At 39.7% G+C, this 19,993-nt stretch overlaps 1 protein-coding gene across 10 annotated transcripts in view; it reads left to right on the top strand.

The window, feature by feature from the left end:
• The first annotated feature begins 5,649 nt into the window (after positions 1-5,649).
• The window catches only part of EMSY (EMSY transcriptional repressor, BRCA2 interacting), an 85,992-nt gene continuing 71,648 nt past the window's right edge, over positions 5,650-19,993 (top strand). For 7 of the 10 annotated variants that reach the window (XM_047878609.1, XM_047878607.1, XM_047878602.1 and 4 more), the window contains exons 1-5: positions 5,650-5,756; positions 7,507-7,615; positions 13,553-13,652; positions 15,242-15,316; positions 16,683-16,724. In XM_047878609.1, the coding sequence (XP_047734565.1) occupies positions 7,546-7,615; positions 13,553-13,652; positions 15,242-15,316; positions 16,683-16,724 (287 nt within the window). In that variant the 5' untranslated portion in view covers positions 5,650-5,756; positions 7,507-7,545. The remainder of the gene's footprint in view (positions 5,757-7,506; positions 7,616-13,552; positions 13,653-15,241; positions 15,317-16,682; positions 16,725-19,993) is intronic. The other 3 variants (XM_047878606.1, XM_047878604.1, XM_047878610.1) reach the window with 2 other exon arrangements.

The raw sequence follows: 19,993 nt of genomic DNA, 5'->3' as shown, positions 1-19,993 counted from the left end.
TAGAGATGAACTGTGTTCTTAAGCCCTACCAATTTGAAGATCTGTGAGCAAAAATAAATTGTTTAAGCTATAGCAATGCTTTGATATGCAACCACAAATAACCAGAACTCTGTAATATCTGTGTGTTCCTGGGAAGAGTCTTGTGATATTTGACATTGCACAAATTATTTTTCTCTCTAGGCCCTGGTTTCCTCAGCTATGAAATGGACAATTACTATACCATGGGAATGTTGTGAAGTTTAAACGAGATAACGCACACAGGTGCTTTTTATAATGGAATTTCAATAAATGCTACTTAATATTATTTCAACTTACTTTCATTAAGTTGTCCTAGATTTGCTGCTTTGTATAAATTCCTAAAACCTGATTTTGTACACACACACACACACACACACGAACAGATAGGCACATTGCAACTTTACAGCTTCCACACTGCTCCCTCCCATCACTTAGGTTGTGAGGATGCTCAAGCAGCCTTATAGGGAGGTCCACAGAGTAAGAAACAGACCTCTTCCCTCACTAACTTGCCAACCATGTGAACAAGCTACAGTAAAACCTTGGATTGTAAGTTGTTCTGCAAGTGTTCTGCAAGATGAGCAAACATTTCTAATAAATTTTAAGTTGATAAACAAGTGATGTCTTGCAATACAAGTAGTACATGACGCTGAATGTCACATGCATCACATGCTCACAACTGAGTCAATGATTCTTCTCTCTCTCTCTCTCTCTGCAGGATTGTGGGTTATCGTCTCCCATGCTTGGATGCTCAGTCTCAGGCCATGGTGTTTGGCAGAAATCAGTGATTTTTCAGAAGGTTGGAAGGTGCCCACAACTGGTACTGGTGTATTTTTTGTCACTTCAAAGCACCTATGGACAGTCCTTTGCCTTTCTGTACACGAGTAAGCTTAAGAATGCTTCGCTTCATTCTAGGTCAGGCTGCCTGCAGACATAGACCCTTTCCTCTGCTGCCTTACTGCCAATTACATTATATGAGAAGAGCTTATTAATATTTTACTGTAATCAACATCCAGGTGAGCGTATACAATGGCCCCCAGGCAGAAAAAGATTCCATTGAGCCAAGACATAGCAGTGATTCTGCTAGTGATACTGAAAGTCGTCCTACACAATAATCCTCCTCTCTCGTCTCCCTGACACCAGCCACAAACGTTTTCAAAGGTAAGTGCAGGTTTTTATTTTTCTTAATTATTTCGTTTTATATAACAGTATTGTAATCATTTTTATATGGATATTTTTCAGTTATAGAAGGAATCATCCGAGTTTCCATTATTTCTTATGGGGGAAATTTGCTTAGATATACAAGTGCTTTGGATTAGTAGCACATTTCTGGAATGAATTATGCTCGCAAACCACGTTTTTACTGTACCTAGGAAGCTGATCCTTTAGCCCCAGTCTTCAGATGATAGCTGTCCTAGCTGACATCATGAATGCAACCTCTTAGAGATTCCAAGCCAGAATCAGCTAACTTGATTCCCACAGAAACTGCAAAACTTGTATGAAATTAAAACAACTACAACAACCACAACCACCAAAACCTTATTTTGTCTTAAAGCCAAGGTTTGGGATAATTTCTTATGTACCAATAGTTAACTAATAGCTACATCAACATGGGGAGGATTATAGGGGAGAAACTGATCCAAGGTAGAGGGCTGTTTTAGGGTCTATGTGGAAGGACAGAGACAGCTGAATGAAGTTGGAAGTGCCAATGAGACAGAGTTTGAATGATCACAGGGACCTTCGTAGAAAGAGAAGAAAATAGAGCTAGAGGAGGGAACAAACCTGGAACTGGTAGACTGTAAACTGTAGATTTCACTGAAGTTGAAGAACAGGTTTGGTGAGGGTAAAGGAGTAAAAAAACTCTGGAATAAAAGAAGGTCTTGTTTAGAAGGTGGAATACCTTAGTTACTGATTTCAGAGGTAGAATAGTTCTGGAGAACAAAGCACAGGATCAAAGAAATGGGTGGTTGAATGGCAGTGCTGGGGGAAGGTTTTTAAAATCTTTCTGGTGAGGACAAGGGCAGAAGGGACAACAGGGCAACACAAGCTGATGATAGCAGACTTAAAAAGCTTCTCCCTAAAAAAATCCCATCATCCCTAGAGATGGAATGACAGTTGAATGGAGTTTGCAGGGTTTGAAAGCCTCACTGCAAGGGTAGCCGGTCTGGAAGTTGGTAGTTACAAGGTGAGGAGAATACCATCCTTTCCTTCTGGTTCAAGATATTGAAGATGGGGATAGAAGGAAGAACTCCATTTGCAAGGGCTTCAAGAGAAACAGTTAACTTTAGGACAATATCAGATTTTTGGCAAGATAAAGAAGTGATGGCAGTGTTCTAGGAAAATATTAGGTATGCAAGGAAATTTCTTTGCATTGGCATGGGTTTGCTTGTAAAAAAGCTGGAACTTTACTACTCTATTGGCAACTGGGAACCACTGGAAAGTCTTATGCCGGCGACTGACATGGTGAGCTTTGAATTTTTATAAGCTCACCCTGACAGCAGTGGCAGTATGACAGACGTACTAGGCAAGGAGTGAGGAGAGGTGCTTTTGGAAGAATAGGGCTGGGAAAAAGTCCACTCCACACAGGTGATGAGGCCTCACCATCATCCCACTAAAACAATGGGGCCAGCTATTTAGGAAGTAGAGACTACAGCGTCTCATGGACGATGAGGGAGAGGAGTTGTCAGTTGACGAGGCAGTGTCCAGATCTTTCACCTCCTTTCTGAGCTGTTCAAAGCACTTCTGATCTTCTGATAGATTATTTTGATGATAATGGTGAAATCCACCTTCTCCAATATAGCACTACAAAATTTGAATGGTAGATGGTAGGCCCCTTGAAGAAGTTTGTTTCAAGAAACCTGCTTGGTCAATAGTGGAATAAAGTTTGAGACAGATATTGTACTCCAATACATCTCCCTAGAGGTAGTTATGTCTAGTAGGACAGTAAGTCTTGGTTTTTCTTTTGTGGAATTGGAGGATGGCTCTCATTTTATTTATCACACATTTCGTGGACTCAAAGTGCAAAGTGCCTTAACTTGAAATCATGGCTCTGCTACTAACTAGTGTGTTGTCTTGGGGAAACTACTTAATGTCTCTGTGCCTCAGTTTCTTCATCCGTAAAATGGTAATAGTATTCTCCAAAGGGTTTTGTGCAGACTAAACAAGTTAACGTATAAAACAGTATCTGGAACAGAGAAAGCCCTGGATAAGTATTAGCTATTATTTTTATGTGCTAGGTACTAGAGTGCAAAGATCTCTCCTTGAAGAGCCCATTGTCTAGTCAGAAAGATTTTCAAACAAATGACCATAAATCAAATGTTCTGAATTTTGTAATACAATGTGTAGAAGCAGAGGCAGGAATGCCTGTCTTAGAAGGAAAAGTCAGGGGCAGGATAAACTTCTTGAGGGTGAAGTATGACTCTGACCCTTAAGGAAGAGAATTTAATATTGGGAATATTCAGGAATATGGAGCAATCAGAGGCAGTACGGGGAAGGCAGATTCTGGTCACAAAATACAAATATAGTTAGGAAGAAAGGGAGGATGTGTGGAAGATTGAGTTTGTTAGAAATATAGAATCTTAGAACCTATCCAGAAACACTCAAGATGCATTTTAACAAGATCCTCAGGGGTTCCTACTGAACATGAAAGTTTGAGAACCACTAGTCTAGAGCATACACTGGAGTCAAGCTGCTTATGTTTAAGTCCTGGCTTTACCATTTATTTATAATGTGTGACTCTAGGCAAGCTATTTAACCTCCTTTCTCTGCCTCAGTTTTCTCATTTGTAATTAGACATAATAGTTTCTACCTCATAAAATTTTAAGGACTAAATGAATTAGTATGTGAGATGCTTACAGCAATACTTAACATTAAGTAAGCATAGGAGTAAGCTATAATTCTTGACTTATATGCTACTGATTGTGGTCAGTGCCAGTTTTATAAGCAGCTTGGCTTTCCATTTCCACTCCATTACCTGTCACCTTGACATTTATTGTATAGAAGACACTTGGAAGTCAGAAGACCTGGGGTTAAAAAGCCCAGCTCCCTTCAATTCCTAGCTTTGTGAAACTGGGTGAGTTCTTCAATTTCTGTGTTTTCCTCATTCATAGTGTGTGTGTGTGGGGGGGGGGGGTAGGGAAGATCTAAACTATATCTACCTCAGATACTATAAGGCTCAAATCAAAGAAAGTATGTTCAACAACAAAATATTTAAAAGTTTCTTTTACCATCTTTCCGAAAGTTGAGTCATTGACCTGAAAACAGGTGGCACCTAAATTTACTGGGAAATAGATGGAAGAGAACGCATTACAAGATAAGGGAGGGAGAAGAGGGCCTGGAGGTCATCTGTCCCACTTGAAGACTTTCTGCAGGGGCAGGCTTGGGTTTCAACAATAACAATTTTCTGGGACCTTACAGAGTATTTTTAGCTAATGAGTAAACAGTAGTAAGAAACTTAAATGCTGTTCTTTATTTTCTCTTCCTAATCTACTGCTCCATTCAAGGATATGACCAGTCTCACACGTTTGCACAAAGGTTCGCAATCCACAAATAACTCTTCCCTATGTTGTGTATCACAATATCCCCATAGGGTGGTATCAACCCCATTTTACAAGAAAACTTTGTCAATACCAGAAAGCATATTAAAAACCCCCTTTGACTTGGGCATTTTTACCAGATCCGAGATTTCCCAAAGTACACAATTTAGGAGGAAGGGCAATCACAACACTTGATTGACTCTTCAACAATACCAAGCACTGGTTTCGGTTTTATGGCCGCGAGTAACTACACACTGGGCCCCCTTTCTCATACGTGTAATAGGGGCAACAATACCTTCGTCCCACAATTGTTCTGTGATTAAATAAGAACAAAGGCTGAAGGATGAACCTACCACGTCGTAGGGCCTCTAACAAATACCTTCTCCTTCTTGCCTTTGACAGCTAAAGCACGAGATATCACTATCATTCCCACTTCACACGTGGAGAGAGACCCGAAGTGAAGAACGCTCGGGTTCCACTTCTCCACCGGCAACTCGGCAACCGCCAGCCTGGGCTCTGGCAATCGCAACGTCCGCTATGTCGGTTCTCGTAGCGTGGATTCTCTCTCCTTGACTTGCGTCTGGTGGGGGCTGTGGAGGCCGCTGACAATTGCTCCCATGACTCTGAGGAATCCGATCCTAATCCTCAACAGCGCTTCAGGGACAAAGCTGCTTTCCTACCGTCCCTAACCTCGCCTAGAGTAAAGGTCGCGGCAAAGCCCCAGCTCCAGCTACCGACGCCATCTTGGCCTCTACGTGTGACGCCACACGTAGCAGAGAGCGCAGCCGATTGGTTGGGAGACGGCAGCTGGAGGAGAGGCGCGCGAAGCCGGAGAAGGAGGGTATGGAGGAGAAGCCAGGGAAACTACAATCCCGGCCTTCCTTGCGCCTGCGACAGCATACCGACAGCGAAAGAGGAGGGAGTTGGGTCGGGACCACAACTCCCAGCACCTCCCGCGATGTCTCTTCTTTCCTTTCAAAACGCGGAGGAAAAGAGGGACTGGGAGAATGGAAGCCTTCTGGAGCCTGTTCTCCGAAAGGCGGGAAAGGCGAACTACACCTCCCGACTGGCAGCGCGCGGCTGCGCCTGCGCCCTGATGCCTGTCGCCATCTTGCCCCTTCTGAGGCACCGCAAACAAACCCAATTCCTGGTGTTCCCTAGTCTTGGCGGAGGAGCCTTTTAGATGAGCCCCGAAAGGCCGGGCAGGTGGGTGACTCTCGGACAGGGTGCCGGGAAGAGCTGGCAGGTTAGCCGGGCTGGAGGAGCGCCGGGCCAAGCATTTGGTCCCCGGCTTGGGGCGCCCAGCCCCATCCTCCGTTGTCTCCTAACGGGATCGTGGGACTCCCTGAGGTGGGCTGAGGGGGACTTTGGCAGGCCTGGTGCTGGGATCCTGGGGGTCCAGCTCTGGGCGCCTCCCGGTGAGTCTCGGTCGTCTGCCTGGCTGTCCGCGCGCCTAGTTTCTCTCCGTTGTCCTCTCCGCTGAGGAGGGAGCGAGGCGCTGATGCCGACCGTGGCCCCTGACACCGGCTACTGGTCCTGAAGGGCTTGGGTAGTGGGCTTGACATTGGGGTTGGCGCTGAGCGGCACCAGTGAGGAGGGTGGGCGGGCTGCTCTTGTTGTGGTGCTGTGAGAGAGTGCGTGTTTGGGGAGGGGGCGGGGCGGGCTTGCCTCCTTGACACTTGAGTGGGGGAAGGATTGCACGAGATCCCGGCTGCCGGAGCGGGCTCCCGCTACTGCTGCTTAGATTTCCAGTGCGCTGCGTCCCCGCGGTGGGGTGCGCTGGCGGGGACGCGTCGGGATGCCGTGACGTGGTGCTTGTTCGGGCGGTCGCCGGCCGCCTCCAAGATCCTGTCGGGAGGCGGGGACTGGCTTGTGGAGGGAGCGGATTCCTTTGGCTCTGCCCCTTCTTCCTCCTCCCCACCCCTTTTCTTTATGTCATCCTGCCGGCTGGGGCGCGCAGTCCAGTTCTCCTAGCTCTGGGTTGGTTCGTAGCTGAGAGGACTATGGGAAGTCGGAGCGGGGCGGGGGGGGGGGGGGACGGGACGGTCAACTCCGGGCGCAGAGTTGGAGTTAGCAGCCCCAGTGCCTGGAACGGGATATAGCAGTTATTACGGTTCGGTGCCTGACTCCTCAACTGGGGAGTGAGCTCGCTCATTCATTCATTCACTCACTCACTCACTCACTCACTCACTCATTCATTCTACTCTCCTCTGTCTTCATTCACCTACTTAACCAATATTTACAGTGGATCTGCTGTGTGCTAAGCAGGTATTGTTCAAGCCCTCAGCGCTAAGTTGTCTTTTTATCCTCTGAACCAGGCAATTCCCAGTACAAAGTAAATTCCTGACATCTGAAATTTTGGTAAATGATTGTCTAAGGACTCCTGGGTGTAAATTCGTCGTTCATTGTTCAGACTTGAGAAGACAGTTTTTGAAGTTCCATTAGCCCTTGTAACGAGCTGGCAGCTTTATGTGTTTTCTCTCTTGTAAGTCTTGAATGAGAAAGCCAACAGAAATCAAGTGACTTGCCCAAATCAAGTAGTAGCACCTATTTATTAAACAACATGCCAGCCACTGTGGTAAGAACTTCACATACTGTCCTTTAATCCTCATGACGAATTGGATGATAATACCTTTGTTTTCCAGATGGGGAAAACTTTTGCTCAGATAGGCCCCTTCACCCAGGATCGCACAGCCAGTGAGTTGAAGGCTAGAACTAGAACCTAGAGGTGTCTGACCCTAAAGCCTGTGCTCTTTCCACTGTCTTATGCCGGAATAATAAGCTCCGGAATGGCTGTTTAGTTCTTCATTTGTCAAAAGTTGAAAACTGTGGTGGTGAAATAGGATTGTTCTTACTGGTTTTACTTCTTAGGGTGTGGATCTCCAGGCAAGTGGCCTTTTGAATGTACTTGGTTAATTTGATTTTTGTTTTGTTTTGTTTTGTTTTGTTTTGTTAGGGAAGACAAGCTCTTTGGGGCTACCAAAAAGAAGCAGCAATGCCTGTTGTGTGGCCAACCCTTTTGGATCTCAGCAGGGATGAATGCAAAAGGATTCTTCGAAAATTGGGTACGGTTTTCATTTTTGATGTTTTATGACTTTCTATGATACTTTTCTCTTTTTTTTTTTTTTTTTTTTGTTTGTCATGGCTGTTTGCCTGGATGTCCTATCTCATGCTGCGTTAGAAATTTTTTGGAGATGTATTCCCCATCTTACTCGTTATTTCCCTAGTGCCTAGCATAGTGCTCTGTACTTAGTAGGTGCATGAACCATAATAATAAAAATAGTAGCTAAGAGTTCTCGAGGGGTACTGGGCTGTTGTGAGGTTTTTACTCTTTCAGCATCTCATTTAATCCTCACTCAAATGGAAAAGGTAGGTTTTTTTCTTTTCTTTTTTGTCTGTTTCCATTTTACAGATGACAGAACTGAAGCTTAGAGCCCAAGGTGATGCTGGAGTCAGGATTGTAACCCAGGGAATATGATTCCAATATCACTTTAGCATACTTTTAACCTTCATGAATGTATGTGTGAATTACATACTGTTTCTAAATTCTAAGTAAATGTTAGCTATGCTGACTTCTCTAAATTATATTTTACTGTCAGTAATAAGACATTCTTTGTATTTATAATTAATTATTTTGAGCTTTTTTTCCTTTAGAGCAGCCTTTCTCAACTAGCATTTTAGGGAGAGAATTAAGTACTAATGCTGAGCCTAATCCATTGTATGTAATGAACTAACTTATGCATTTAGAATTGTAATAGTTATGTACTGTTCTTGGGAAAATTGAGAAAAAAAGTTACTCGAATTATTTTCTGTATTCTGTGGTTCAGATGAGGATCCTTGGCTGAGAACTGCCGCCTTAGCCTGTAAGGTCCAAGAAGGACCTTGTTGTCTTCTTTACCACTATCGTTGCAGGCTAGCACATAGTAGATGTTCATCAAATGAAAAAATTATTTGAAAAAAGAACATTAAATGTTTTGGAAGTGGATATGAGTTATTTGGATATCTGTAATTTTGAAGGGTAAAGTGTGGGCTTTGATTTCAGAGACCTGAGGTCTTTGTCTTATCACTGATGACCCGCAAGATCAATTTATTTAATCTCCGTAAATCTGTTGACATTTTTGTAAAAGAAGCATAATAATATCTGCCTCATAGATTTGTTATGTGGATTTGTTGTATATAAAAGGGGCCTATCACAGTGCTTGACATCTGAGGGTATAGTGTTTTAGAGCAGTTGCTTTCAGACGTTAATGTAGTTGCAGGTGAATCTTCAAAGGAAATTTTTGTTGGGAATTCCTATATGTAAATCTGAATCATAGCTGCCCTGGCGCTGTCTGCTAGTAACATTTACCCTTTTTATTTTTCCTCAGAGCACTACAAGGATTTCTCATATTTTAAACTACCTTTTTGCATTGTATTTTAGCATGTTTAGAGAGTTTTTTGAGGCAATCATTCTTTTATCATATTTTTCCTTTAACCTTACATCCAACTTTTAGTACTAATTTGAGGATGATTTTCTACACACTTACATGCAATTGCTATAATTTGCTAGCTACCATTTATAAAGTTGGACTTGTATTAATTTCATAGCTAAAATAATTGCGGAGGAACAGATCCCAAATATAGTAGACTGGTTTAGAGTTTTTGGGCTTTTGGGGCCTTGAGTCAAGAGATTATGTTTAAATATAAAAATGGTAACTTTTAAGTCTAAATTTATCTTTAACTTTAGCCAGAGCTGTGTGGGTACTGTTGCTAGAGAGCTGTTTCTGTACAAAAGAAAACAGCCTTCCTGCAGGGTAATGTCGTCTTCAATGACCCTTCACTTTGGGAGGTGAGCCTTGGTAGTGATTTGCAGAAAGACTTCCTCCCCACCCGTTGGCCTATTATCATAACAATGAAACCTTTGAATTGCCTTCAAATAGTAGCTCTAGGTCCAAAGTTTAGAGAAAGTACTGTATTTAGGAATTAACTTAAAATATTTTAAGAATTAGGTTTGTCCTTCCAAAAATAGTTATAAATCATATAACATAAAATGTTAAACATTGAGATTTTACTTAAATAAAAAGAAACTGGGATAGAGAATTTTTTTATGATACGTTAAACAGACCAGTAATAGATAAATGCTTCCTTCCCTCCTTCTAGCCTGCTTTTCCTCTGCCTTATTTTTTTAAAAACCATTCCTGAGCTACAACTCCAACTTGGGGCTTTACGGACTATGTTGTTTATGACTGATTTGTTTAAATGGAATGGGTTGAGGACTTTATAAAAGTGGTTTGGCGAATCTTTTTGTTTTCTGTGGTGTTTGCGTATATTTATGTATCATTAGAGTTAGCACTACAGTAGAATGGCACCAAAAATAATGCCAGAAATTCAACTAAGTTTGATATTTGTCAGGATCTGAGGATACCCATCAAAATGGAAATCAAATGTGAAGGAGGTTGGGAAGCCAGTGAAGGTTCTTTACAATGAGTGAATTTCTGGAGGAGGGAGGAAGTGCCTCGAATCGTGTACCTATGATAACTGTTGTCTGAGTCCCAGTTTTGTGTGAGGTTGCCACCTCATACTTTTGTCTATGATTTTTTAGTTAGACTTGGAATGACACTTGAAATGTCAAAAATCTTTGCCACATTTCTTTAGTTAATTTCACTCTTTTTGAAGTAGTATCTTGATCACCATAAACTGCATAGGCCAAAAGTGAACTTTTTCTTTGTCCTCATGCCACTTCCTCTCTCTGACCTCTCCATTTCTTTGTATGGTATTGCCCCTTCTCCTAAATATCTTGCAGACAGTAAAACTTCGTTCCTTTCCTTCTGCTGTCATTTCCACATTCAGTCAGTTACAGAGTCCTATCAAATAAAAGCATTTTAGCCTGGAATTAGAGGCTTAGTCTGGCCCCAAACTACTTTTCCATTTTTATCTTTCTTTATTCCTGTATATGTATCTCTTGTTGGATTTTAATTACCTTGAAGATAGGCACTTTGTTTTATTTATATAATCATTCTCCATGGTACCTTGTAATAGTAGTCATGTGCAATTAATAGTTTGGTTTGAATTAATGACTGTCCGAGTACAGACATGTTTTTACTTTCCCTAGAGTAAAACTCTGAAAATGGTCACTGACTGTTATTGGAAGTTTAATGTCTATATGAGATATTATTTGCTTTTACTCTTCCTATTCCTTTTGCACATTTGCATTTTTTCTCCTCTGCTTGCTTAGAGCACACTTCTGATTAAAGCTTATGCTTCTAGATCAGATGATGTGTTTCCCCTCTGTGCTTTTACCACTGTATTATAAACTGTATCATAATTGTCTGATGACTTGTTTCACTGTAGCTTTATTCTAAGGTTAACTCCTTGAAGGTAGAATTTAGCATACTGATATCTATAATAGGACTCAGTACTGATTTGTTGAATAAAATATTCCATAAATGAGGCATAAACTTTTAGTATAGTGATTTCTTAGTTGGTTATCCCCAGTGCCTTTCTGAACTCTACTTTGGGTCATGATAAAACCTGAAATACACATTTCCTGTGACTAAGTATTTTCTTCACTTCTCCAGAATGGGAAAGCTTTTTCCTTCCAGAGAGACCCCATGAAACATCTACATAGTATTCAGCATAGATTGAATATACAGGGTGTTTACACATGGGATAATTCAGTTGGACCAGACATTTCTGTTTAATATAGTCAACTCACTTACTCTACTATATAAAGGTCTTTTTTTGATTGTCAGAACTATGAATAACATGAACTGAATGAGGCTATTAGTTTATTATTGGTGTAGTACTTAGGATGCAGATATGCATGCCTTTATTATTTGGGTGTCCGGCATTAGGAAGTAGCAAATACTAACTAGTAGCAACTTGAATTGAGTAAGAAGATAAATGTAGTTTGGACACTTATTTCCCATCATTCAGTTTTGCTCAGGTATACTCGTCTCATAGTTTAAGACAACTATTTTATTATTATTTTTGATGCTATGGATGCTGGGGGTTTTTCTTTTATTTTGTGTGTGTGTGTTTACTTATTTTTGAGAGACAGAGAACAAGCGTGAGCAGGGGAGGGGTGAGGGTGGGGGACAAAGGATCTGAAGCAGGCTGTGCACTGACAGTAGAGAGAGCTCAATACAGGGCTTGAACTCACAAACTGCAAGATCATGACCTGAGCCAAAGTCGACACTTAACACACTTAACCGATTGAGCGAATTCTGAATTCTGTCACGTGGTTGTATTCAACTGGTAGCTTAGATGGTTGACTGGGCTCAGCTGAGATGGCTGGGCCTGTCTCTCCATGTGGCTTTTCATCCTGGGCTTCTTTGCATCTTGGTTATCTCAAGGTAGCAAGGCCCTGTGGGCAAATGCGTATTGAGCTTCTGTTTGCATCAGGTATGCTCATGTTCCACTTGGGCAAGGCACATGGGCAAGGCACATGCCAAGCCCAGAGTCAGTGTGGGAGAGGACTATACAAAGTAGTACAACTTCCATGGAGTGTGCTGGGAGGCAGGCATGGCTTATTGGGAGCCAATGAGGAGTTTTTGGTTGTATATCTTATTTTGTCTTTTAAAAAAAATTTTTTTTAACATTTATTCATTTTTTGAGAGAGTTAGAGAGACAGAGACAGAGCATGAGCAGGGAAGGGACAGAGAGAGAGGGAGACACAGAATCTGAAGCAGGCTCCAGGCTCTGAGCTGTCAGTACAGAGCCCGATGTGGGGCTCGAACTCACAAACCGTGAGATCATGACCCAAGCTGAAGTCGGATGCTCAACCAACTGAGCCATCGAGGTGCCCCATATATATATTTTTTCATGTTTGTTTATTTTTGAGAGAGGGAGAGAGAGATAGAGCAGGGGAGGGGCAGAGAGAGAAGGGAGACATAGAATCTGAAGCAGGCTCCAGGCTCTGACCTGTCAGCACAGAGCCTGATGCGGGGCTCGAACCCACAAATTGTGAGATCATGACCCAAGCTGAAGTCAGATGCTTAACTGATTGAGCCACCCAGGCGCCTTGTCTTTTTTTTTTTTTTTTTTTTTTTTTAATTTGTATATTTTGAGACAGAGACTGAGGAAGAGTAGGGGAAGGGGCAGAGAGAGAAAATCCCAAGCAGGCACTATTCCCAGTTTAAGGCTTGATCTCACAACCTTGAGATCACAGCTTGAGGACCAGGAGATCATGACCTGAGATGATATCAAGAGTCTAACCAGTGTCAGAGATTGACAGTTTCATTTCATAATGGTTGTTGTTGTGGAAAAATAGTGAAACCAAACTGTCTGGCATTAGGGTTCAGTGTATTATATCCTTGTTGCTATAAGAGCAACTCATGTTTCCTAACTTGCCTTAGTCATTTTGATGGTAGATGCAGAGGATCTTAGATCTGGAAGATAACTTCAGAGTCTCTTCTAGATAAAGAAATTGAGGTTCAGAGATGAGAAGAGACTTGTCCAAGGTCACACAACTAGTGAGTGAGTGGTAGTGCTGGAGCCAGAATCTGGTCATTTGACTCTTGTTCTAGGAGTTTTTCTACTGGACAGTGCTCATGATATTCTCAACCCCAGGAGGGAGGTAGAATGTAGTTTGAATTTCAGGCAGGCCTAAGGAATTGTTTTAAGGATTGGTCAGTGTAGGTACCTGTCAGTAAAGCTAAAAATTTATCTTATCAGCCTTACATCACTTGGAGCCTATTCCTAATTGTTGGTAGCATCTGAGTTAAGTGTTCTTCAGTGATAATGTGCAAGATAGTATTTACCATTGGATTTTTCTACCTAAGCATCTTATATATGTGACTTCTGTGAGATAATAACAACAGCAAAAAAATATACAAACATTATAAAAGCCACATTTTAATCTACGTTCTTAGATAGGATTTTTGAGAGGAATTTTTAAAATTTTGCATATTGATTTTTTTTTTATTGATTTCTAGGTTTTTTTGCCCTGAAGTTTCACTATATGTAGCCATAGTTTTAAAATATTGAAGGCCTATCTTGATAAAATAATTTTCTTCTTCTAGAATTGGAGGCATATGCTGGAGTTATCAGTGCACTTCGGGCACAGGGGGATCTCACCAAGGAAAAGAAAGATCTTCTTGGAGAACTCTCAAAAGTTCTTAGGTAAATTATCATAAAAATTTGTGAGACATGACTCTAGAAATTTCATTTTGAGGGGTTTTAGTACTTTTTACTCTCAAGTTGAAGACAGGTATTCAAGTTGTTGGTGCTTAGGTATCCCATCCCAGTTGTGGAGGCTTTGTTACAGAGAGTTATATAATTTATCATTTATTCTATAATCAGAAAGGGTTTAAGGCAGACAGTTTTAGGTTTGGGTCACCTGGGAAGGGGAGGTAGTTTTGACCTGGGTGAAGGAAAGAAGGGTTGGTAGCAACAAGATCTGAAGACCTAGAGTGGCCCAGTGGCATTTGTTGGGAGGGAAGAAGGAGACTTCTTAGTTGTTGTCTTAATTTAGAGAAATGGGTGGTTTTATATAGTCATAGCCCTAAGGATAGTTTACCCCCTAGCTTCCTGCTAGAATGGCACTTTAAATTTGTTAAAAAATTCTAGTGAATGGAATTCTTAGATACCTTGTCTTGATCCATTCTGACATCTTGAGTTTTTTCAGAAAATACTCTGTTTTAATGGAAGTTACCTTTCTACATATAAAACCATTTTGTCCTATTCTTTTTTTAAATGAAAATAGAGAAGAGGCTTTTCCTATATTTAGTTACCATTAATTTAGGGATTTAAATTTAATTTAAGTGAAATCCTTAATCTTACTGTCTTCATGTTTAACAATTTATATATTTTCCGTTTGTTGTTTATATTTCCTCGTAAATCTGCTTTCTAGCCCTTTAAATATTTTAACCCATGTTATGGATTTAGTTTAAGCAGCAAAGATTACAATTGAAGAGTGATACTCATTTTATTGAGTATTTATGAATGGAATGGGGATAACTTTTTTTTCACTTGTTTAGTGTTAACCTTACATGTATTTAATCAGGGTCAATATAAGCACATTTTTACCGTAATGGTAACGTGAGGTAGAAGACATACAGGTGAAGTGTTGAGTTAATAAGGGAGTAATGTCCTGGTGTCAAATTTCATAGCATATAGCCACCAGAAAAAGATAGCTTATCCTGCCACTTTTGTTTCTTTATTATATTCACTGAACATAAAGTTCACTGAATATATTCATTGAACATAGCATATAGCCACCGGAAAAAGATAGCTTATCCTGCCACGTTTGTTTCTTTATTATATTTACTAAACATAAAATTATAGACTCTTAAGCTTTAGAAAAAACTTCAGAAGACTTTCTTCCAAGTGCCAGAATCCTCTTAGTAACCACGATTAGGGGTCATTCAGTGGCTGTTTGCGTATTTAGATAACAGGAACCTCTGCTAATCTTGAACATGGTCTGACATTTCTGAGTTTTGGAAGTAATGACTTGATATCAAGCTGATTTGTCTTCCTATGATTCCTAATTTGCAACTAATCCTGCAGTTACACCAAATCATTATGAACCCTTCCTTGTGATTTTAATTAAAGCATCTGAAGGTGTATATTAGGCCCCTGTCTATATCTTTTCACAAATCAATCTTGTCCCCCCTCTTCCCCAAGCAGAATGTTGACTTAGAACATTAATAAAAGTATAGAAAAGAGCTGCCTGCTTGGCAGAGTTCTATAATGGCTATTTTTTTTCATAGCATCTCAACAGAGCGCCACCGTGCTGAAGTTCGGAGAGCAGTAAACGATGAACGGTTAACAACAATTGCACATAAGTAAGCCATTAGTCATACAACCCCTGATTTTTTATTACGTAGTATAACATAGTTTTGAAACAGTCTTCTGATTGTATAGCAGATTCCTGAGTCTTTTATCTTAATAGTAATTATTTCTGTACTCAGGGATCCTGACCATAGAGGTGTTACCTGTTTATTCACTTGGTTATGTTTTTGCATTTGGTCAGGCAAGCTTTAAGTACTGAGGTCAAATCCCACTACAGTGTAATCTCTGCATAACTAAAGGCCACCACAGTTCAGCAGATGATTCACTTAACTTGAAGCAAAGTTCAATAATAAAGTAGTATGCTCCCCTAATTCAGCAGCCCCTTAGAGGTTCTTTGTAATGGTATTTGGTATGTATATTGCTTTGTAAATAGGCATTATAAATTTTTTTTATAACTGACTAATATTTCATGTAATTTGAGATTCAGAAAAAAGATTGTAAAAATTTATGTTCTGCATTTTTTAAGAATTATGAATGTATCTTACTTAGTATACGTTAAAAAGCCAACAAAATAAAGTTATAAACAATTCTTATCAAAATTGTTTTCAGATCATTATAACTATTTGATAGATGGGGTGGAGGGTGGTAGAGGACGAAGGGCAGGGATCAAACATTAGGAGAGTGCCTATGGAGACAGTGCCTCCTACAGAATAGAGAGGAGCAGAAATTATCCTTTAAATGTTTATGCAGGATGACAGGAACATTTCATAAAATAAGATACATTAGAGTATAACTCATTTGTTTTTTATTTTTATGTCTTAATGTGAAATAAAACTAAAGGAAAAAATTCAGTGCATTTCCATAATGTGATAAATGGTATGTTTAAACCAATTGGCAGTATTTGAATTGGCCCTGTAGATCCATTAGCTTCATGTTGTGCTTTACTGTTCCTCATTTTATTTAACTTATAAAATGGGGTGCTACCTTTTTAACTGTGTAGTTTGAAGGATTAGGTATTTGAATTTTGAGATTTTTCAGTGGTAGGTATGTATGCACTGTAGAAGTTTGGAATTTTTCCACTATAGACGCTAAGTATTTAGTTGTCAGGCCAACATGGTTGAAACATTCAAATATTAATGTGTTCCTTCTTTAATTTGCTCTAAACTTTTGAATTGGGATGCTCTCAAAATAATAACTGAGCCTAGATTCTAGTTTGAGAAGGTAATAGGATGCTTACGTGCTAGATAATAAAGTAGTAAACAATCGCTTACATTCAGAGGCACTTAGAGGCAAAGCTAGTACTTTAAAAGCATTGGAACAAACAGTATTGTGGGACAATTAGTTGTAAGTTGATGCATCAGTTTCATACTTAAAGGATAACATTTATTTAGTCTCCTTTTCCTTTTTTCCCCTTTAAAGAATGAATTTATCCTTATATTTGGGTGAAAGACCAAGTTACAGGTATGCAAATAGGTTATTATTATTTCAGGCTTTTTCTTGTATTTATTTCAAAATTGAAGCTCTCAATTATTCACGGGCACATGTTCCCATTTACGAATTAACCGTGCCCTCTGCTTTCCCTTCTCTTCCCTTCCTCCCCCTCCTAATACTGCCCACCTTTTAGCCATTTTGCTGCTTGGGAGTACCTCTAGCCAGAGGGTGGGAAGGGAGAGGAGGTGAAAATTGTAATTAGTCATTTTACTACTTGTTAGTTATCCTGAAAATGGTTTGGTGGAGGAATTTACAAGTATGCCAAAGTATTTTTGGATAATATGTGGATTTCTTTAATCTGTTTGACCTCTCCCTTTCCCTCCTCTCTCTATTAGCATGGATAATTGAGAGTTGGCTTTTATCTGCCTGTTTCCTTTTTTTCTCTCCTTTCTGATTTCTTTAATACATGAATTTAATTTTCTGAAGAGTTTCCTTCAGCGTATAATTTTAAGCTTCTTAGGTCTTTCCATACTCCTGTTTTAATATTTTATGCCATGGTTTTAGTTTGACTAGGTGTCGTATTTTACTTGTTGAGCCCAAGGGTCGGGGAGTGTGGATTGGTGAGGAAGGCATAGATTCCTTATTCTCGACATCTCCTCTGCCCTCTTTCCCTCAGAAGTAGCACCAGAACCTAGATCCAAAGATTATTTATAGGAAGTCTTCATACCCTGAGCCTGAAAAAAGCAACTGGAGCCCAAGAGGGATGCATCTGAACTGACTGCATTCCCTTTCTCCTCTCCCGTCCCTCCCCCACTCCAAACAGCAGCTTAGGCCAGAAGGAATGTGGTTGAAAGGTGAAGAGAAAGCCGAGAAGACTGAGCACAAAGGAAGTGGAAACAAAAGGAGCAGGGTGTCTGGGATCAAAGAAAAGCCTTGCTTATGGCTCCAAGCATAACACGCGTTTATTTGGCACCATATCATTTATTAAGTTTGGTACTCTAATCCAGTTTTGAAACATGTCAGAATGTTATAATAGCAAAGCCTGGAGTGTCAAGGGGCTCCAAAATTTTTAATTGCACCATTCTTGCCAGCATTGTCTCTAGTGTTGGAAAAAAGTGGCTGTCTGGAATTACTGTGCTCTTAAACTCCTTCCCCATAAGCCAAAAACATTCATAGGATACTTTGTGAATTTCTATAGGAGAGTAAGGAGTTTTTGTTGGTGCCCTACACACCACAGGATGTGAAGGCCAAGATAGTTTCATTAGTATCATGTTAGATTTCTCAGGAAAGGAGCTAGAGCAAGGTTTCTACCCTCCCTTGCCATACTTAATATAAATAGAGAAGTGATCCTTACATTGAAACTTAGGAATTCCAGGGAAGTCCTGGAGTGAGAGTTTTACACAAATCTGTAAAATTCAGTTTAAATGATTTGTGCAACTAATGCATATTCACACCCTCATTACTAAGCAAATAGGAATTTTTAATCTAATTCTAACATAATTTTTCACTCACTTAAAAAAAAGTTTGAGCATGATGGCATGAGTAGAAATTTGGAAGATTTCTAGATTTTTAAAAAAATTGCAGTTGTATCTTTTGCACTGCAAATTCTGTCTTTTCGATAGCAAATATTCGTGTGTTTCAAATTACTAATCTTCCAAATTCCTGCCACCATTTAAACAATGCACCAGGTAAGTGTAGACATTATTTGTGTGTAAACTCACCAAGCAAATTTACTGGTGATATTCTAATAAAATGATACCAAAAGAGGAGTAAGCCAAGAAAATGCTAAATAGTTCTTAGAATTTTTCCTTTGACAGTCAGTGTCGCCCATTTCGGTTTCTCTTATTTATACCATTCTCTGTTTCAGAACTACTGTCAAATTGGAGATTATGCAAACAATAAATTGCATTATATAACAAATTTGTGGAGTTAATTGGGATCTTAGGAATTCCTCTTTCCCTTGTTTTATTAGGTAGGATTATGTTAAACAACTTGCAGATTTCTTGTAGTAGTAACCCAACTAGATTCATCAACTACTAGAGATTCCTTTCTGAACTGAATGTAAATCTTTCTCAAGTTGTAATTTATTTGTTCCATTTGGTGAAGGTTGGTAGTAATTAGACAACAGTACTCGATTAGTGTAAGTCAAAGCAAATATTAGGCATAAAACCCTTTTGAAAAATTGTGTACCTTCTACTTGTTGTATGGCAAGTAATGTCAGTAGTGTGATGTATGCTTGTTGAAGGAAACGTTTAGTGGCTGTGTGACCTTAGGGAAGTTATTTAACCTCTCAGTGACTCAATTTCCCCATCCACAAAATGGAGATAATAATTGCCAATTTATTGAGAGAATTATATGAGTTAATGCATAGAAAATGTTTAAAGCAATGCCTGACATAGAGTAAGTGCTTAGTTGATGTTAACTACCACCACTACTACCACCACCATCATCATCATCATCATCATCATCATCATCATCATCCCATTATGGGCTTTTGTGTATGCTGTCTAAATATGAAGAATCAGTGGACATTCAGACTCTTAAGCCCTAGATTGGGTTATAGAATCTTTGGTTTGGAAAAGGTGCAGAAATATTTCTGACTTAGTAAAGAGATTGATTAATTGATTCTGGGTGAATTTTAAACCTTGACACTAATCACTAGGAGAAGTGACACAACTACTTTTTGTGGAGTCAAATCAAGAGAAGTGACACAACTGTCCTTTCGTATTTCAACCATATTTAAATTGGATTCCTGGGATAAATTTTGCTCAAGAAGTTTAGAGTGGAGAAACAGAATAGTGTCTGCTTAGGGGTATAGTTCAATGGCCTCAAATACTTCTTAGAGTGAAGAGTGGTATAAGTAAAATTAAAATAGTGACAGGTTTCTTCCAGTAACCTCAGATCTAGTCTGTTTTTTAACAGGAAGCATACTAATATAACACATTGTCAGTGATACATGCAGTGATATATATATAGATATATAGATATATATCTATATATATATGTATATATGCACATAGTCCTTTTCTATCCCTCCATACTTGGTCTCCCTCGTTTACTGCCTCAGTTTCCCTTGTTTGAAAGCCTTAGAACCTCTGGCCATGCAGGCAGTTAGATAATTTTGCAAAGGTTCAGTGAATTCTATCCTTAATTGTTAAGGAAAATCTGATTTTAAAAATAAATTAGTACGTTTTACCTTTTTAGTTGAATTACAAAATTAAGTTCTAAAAGTTAGTAGATACACTAGTTTTCGTTAGCAATACCAGATTTAAACTAATGAAAACGATGTCAGTATTTAG

This window comes from Prionailurus viverrinus, chromosome D1 (assembly GCF_022837055.1).
Source record: "Prionailurus viverrinus isolate Anna chromosome D1, UM_Priviv_1.0, whole genome shotgun sequence".
In the NCBI taxonomy this organism is placed as follows: domain Eukaryota; kingdom Metazoa; phylum Chordata; class Mammalia; order Carnivora; family Felidae; genus Prionailurus; species Prionailurus viverrinus.
Note: the sequence above shows the minus strand (reverse complement) of the source record. Positions and strands in the feature narration are given on the sequence as shown.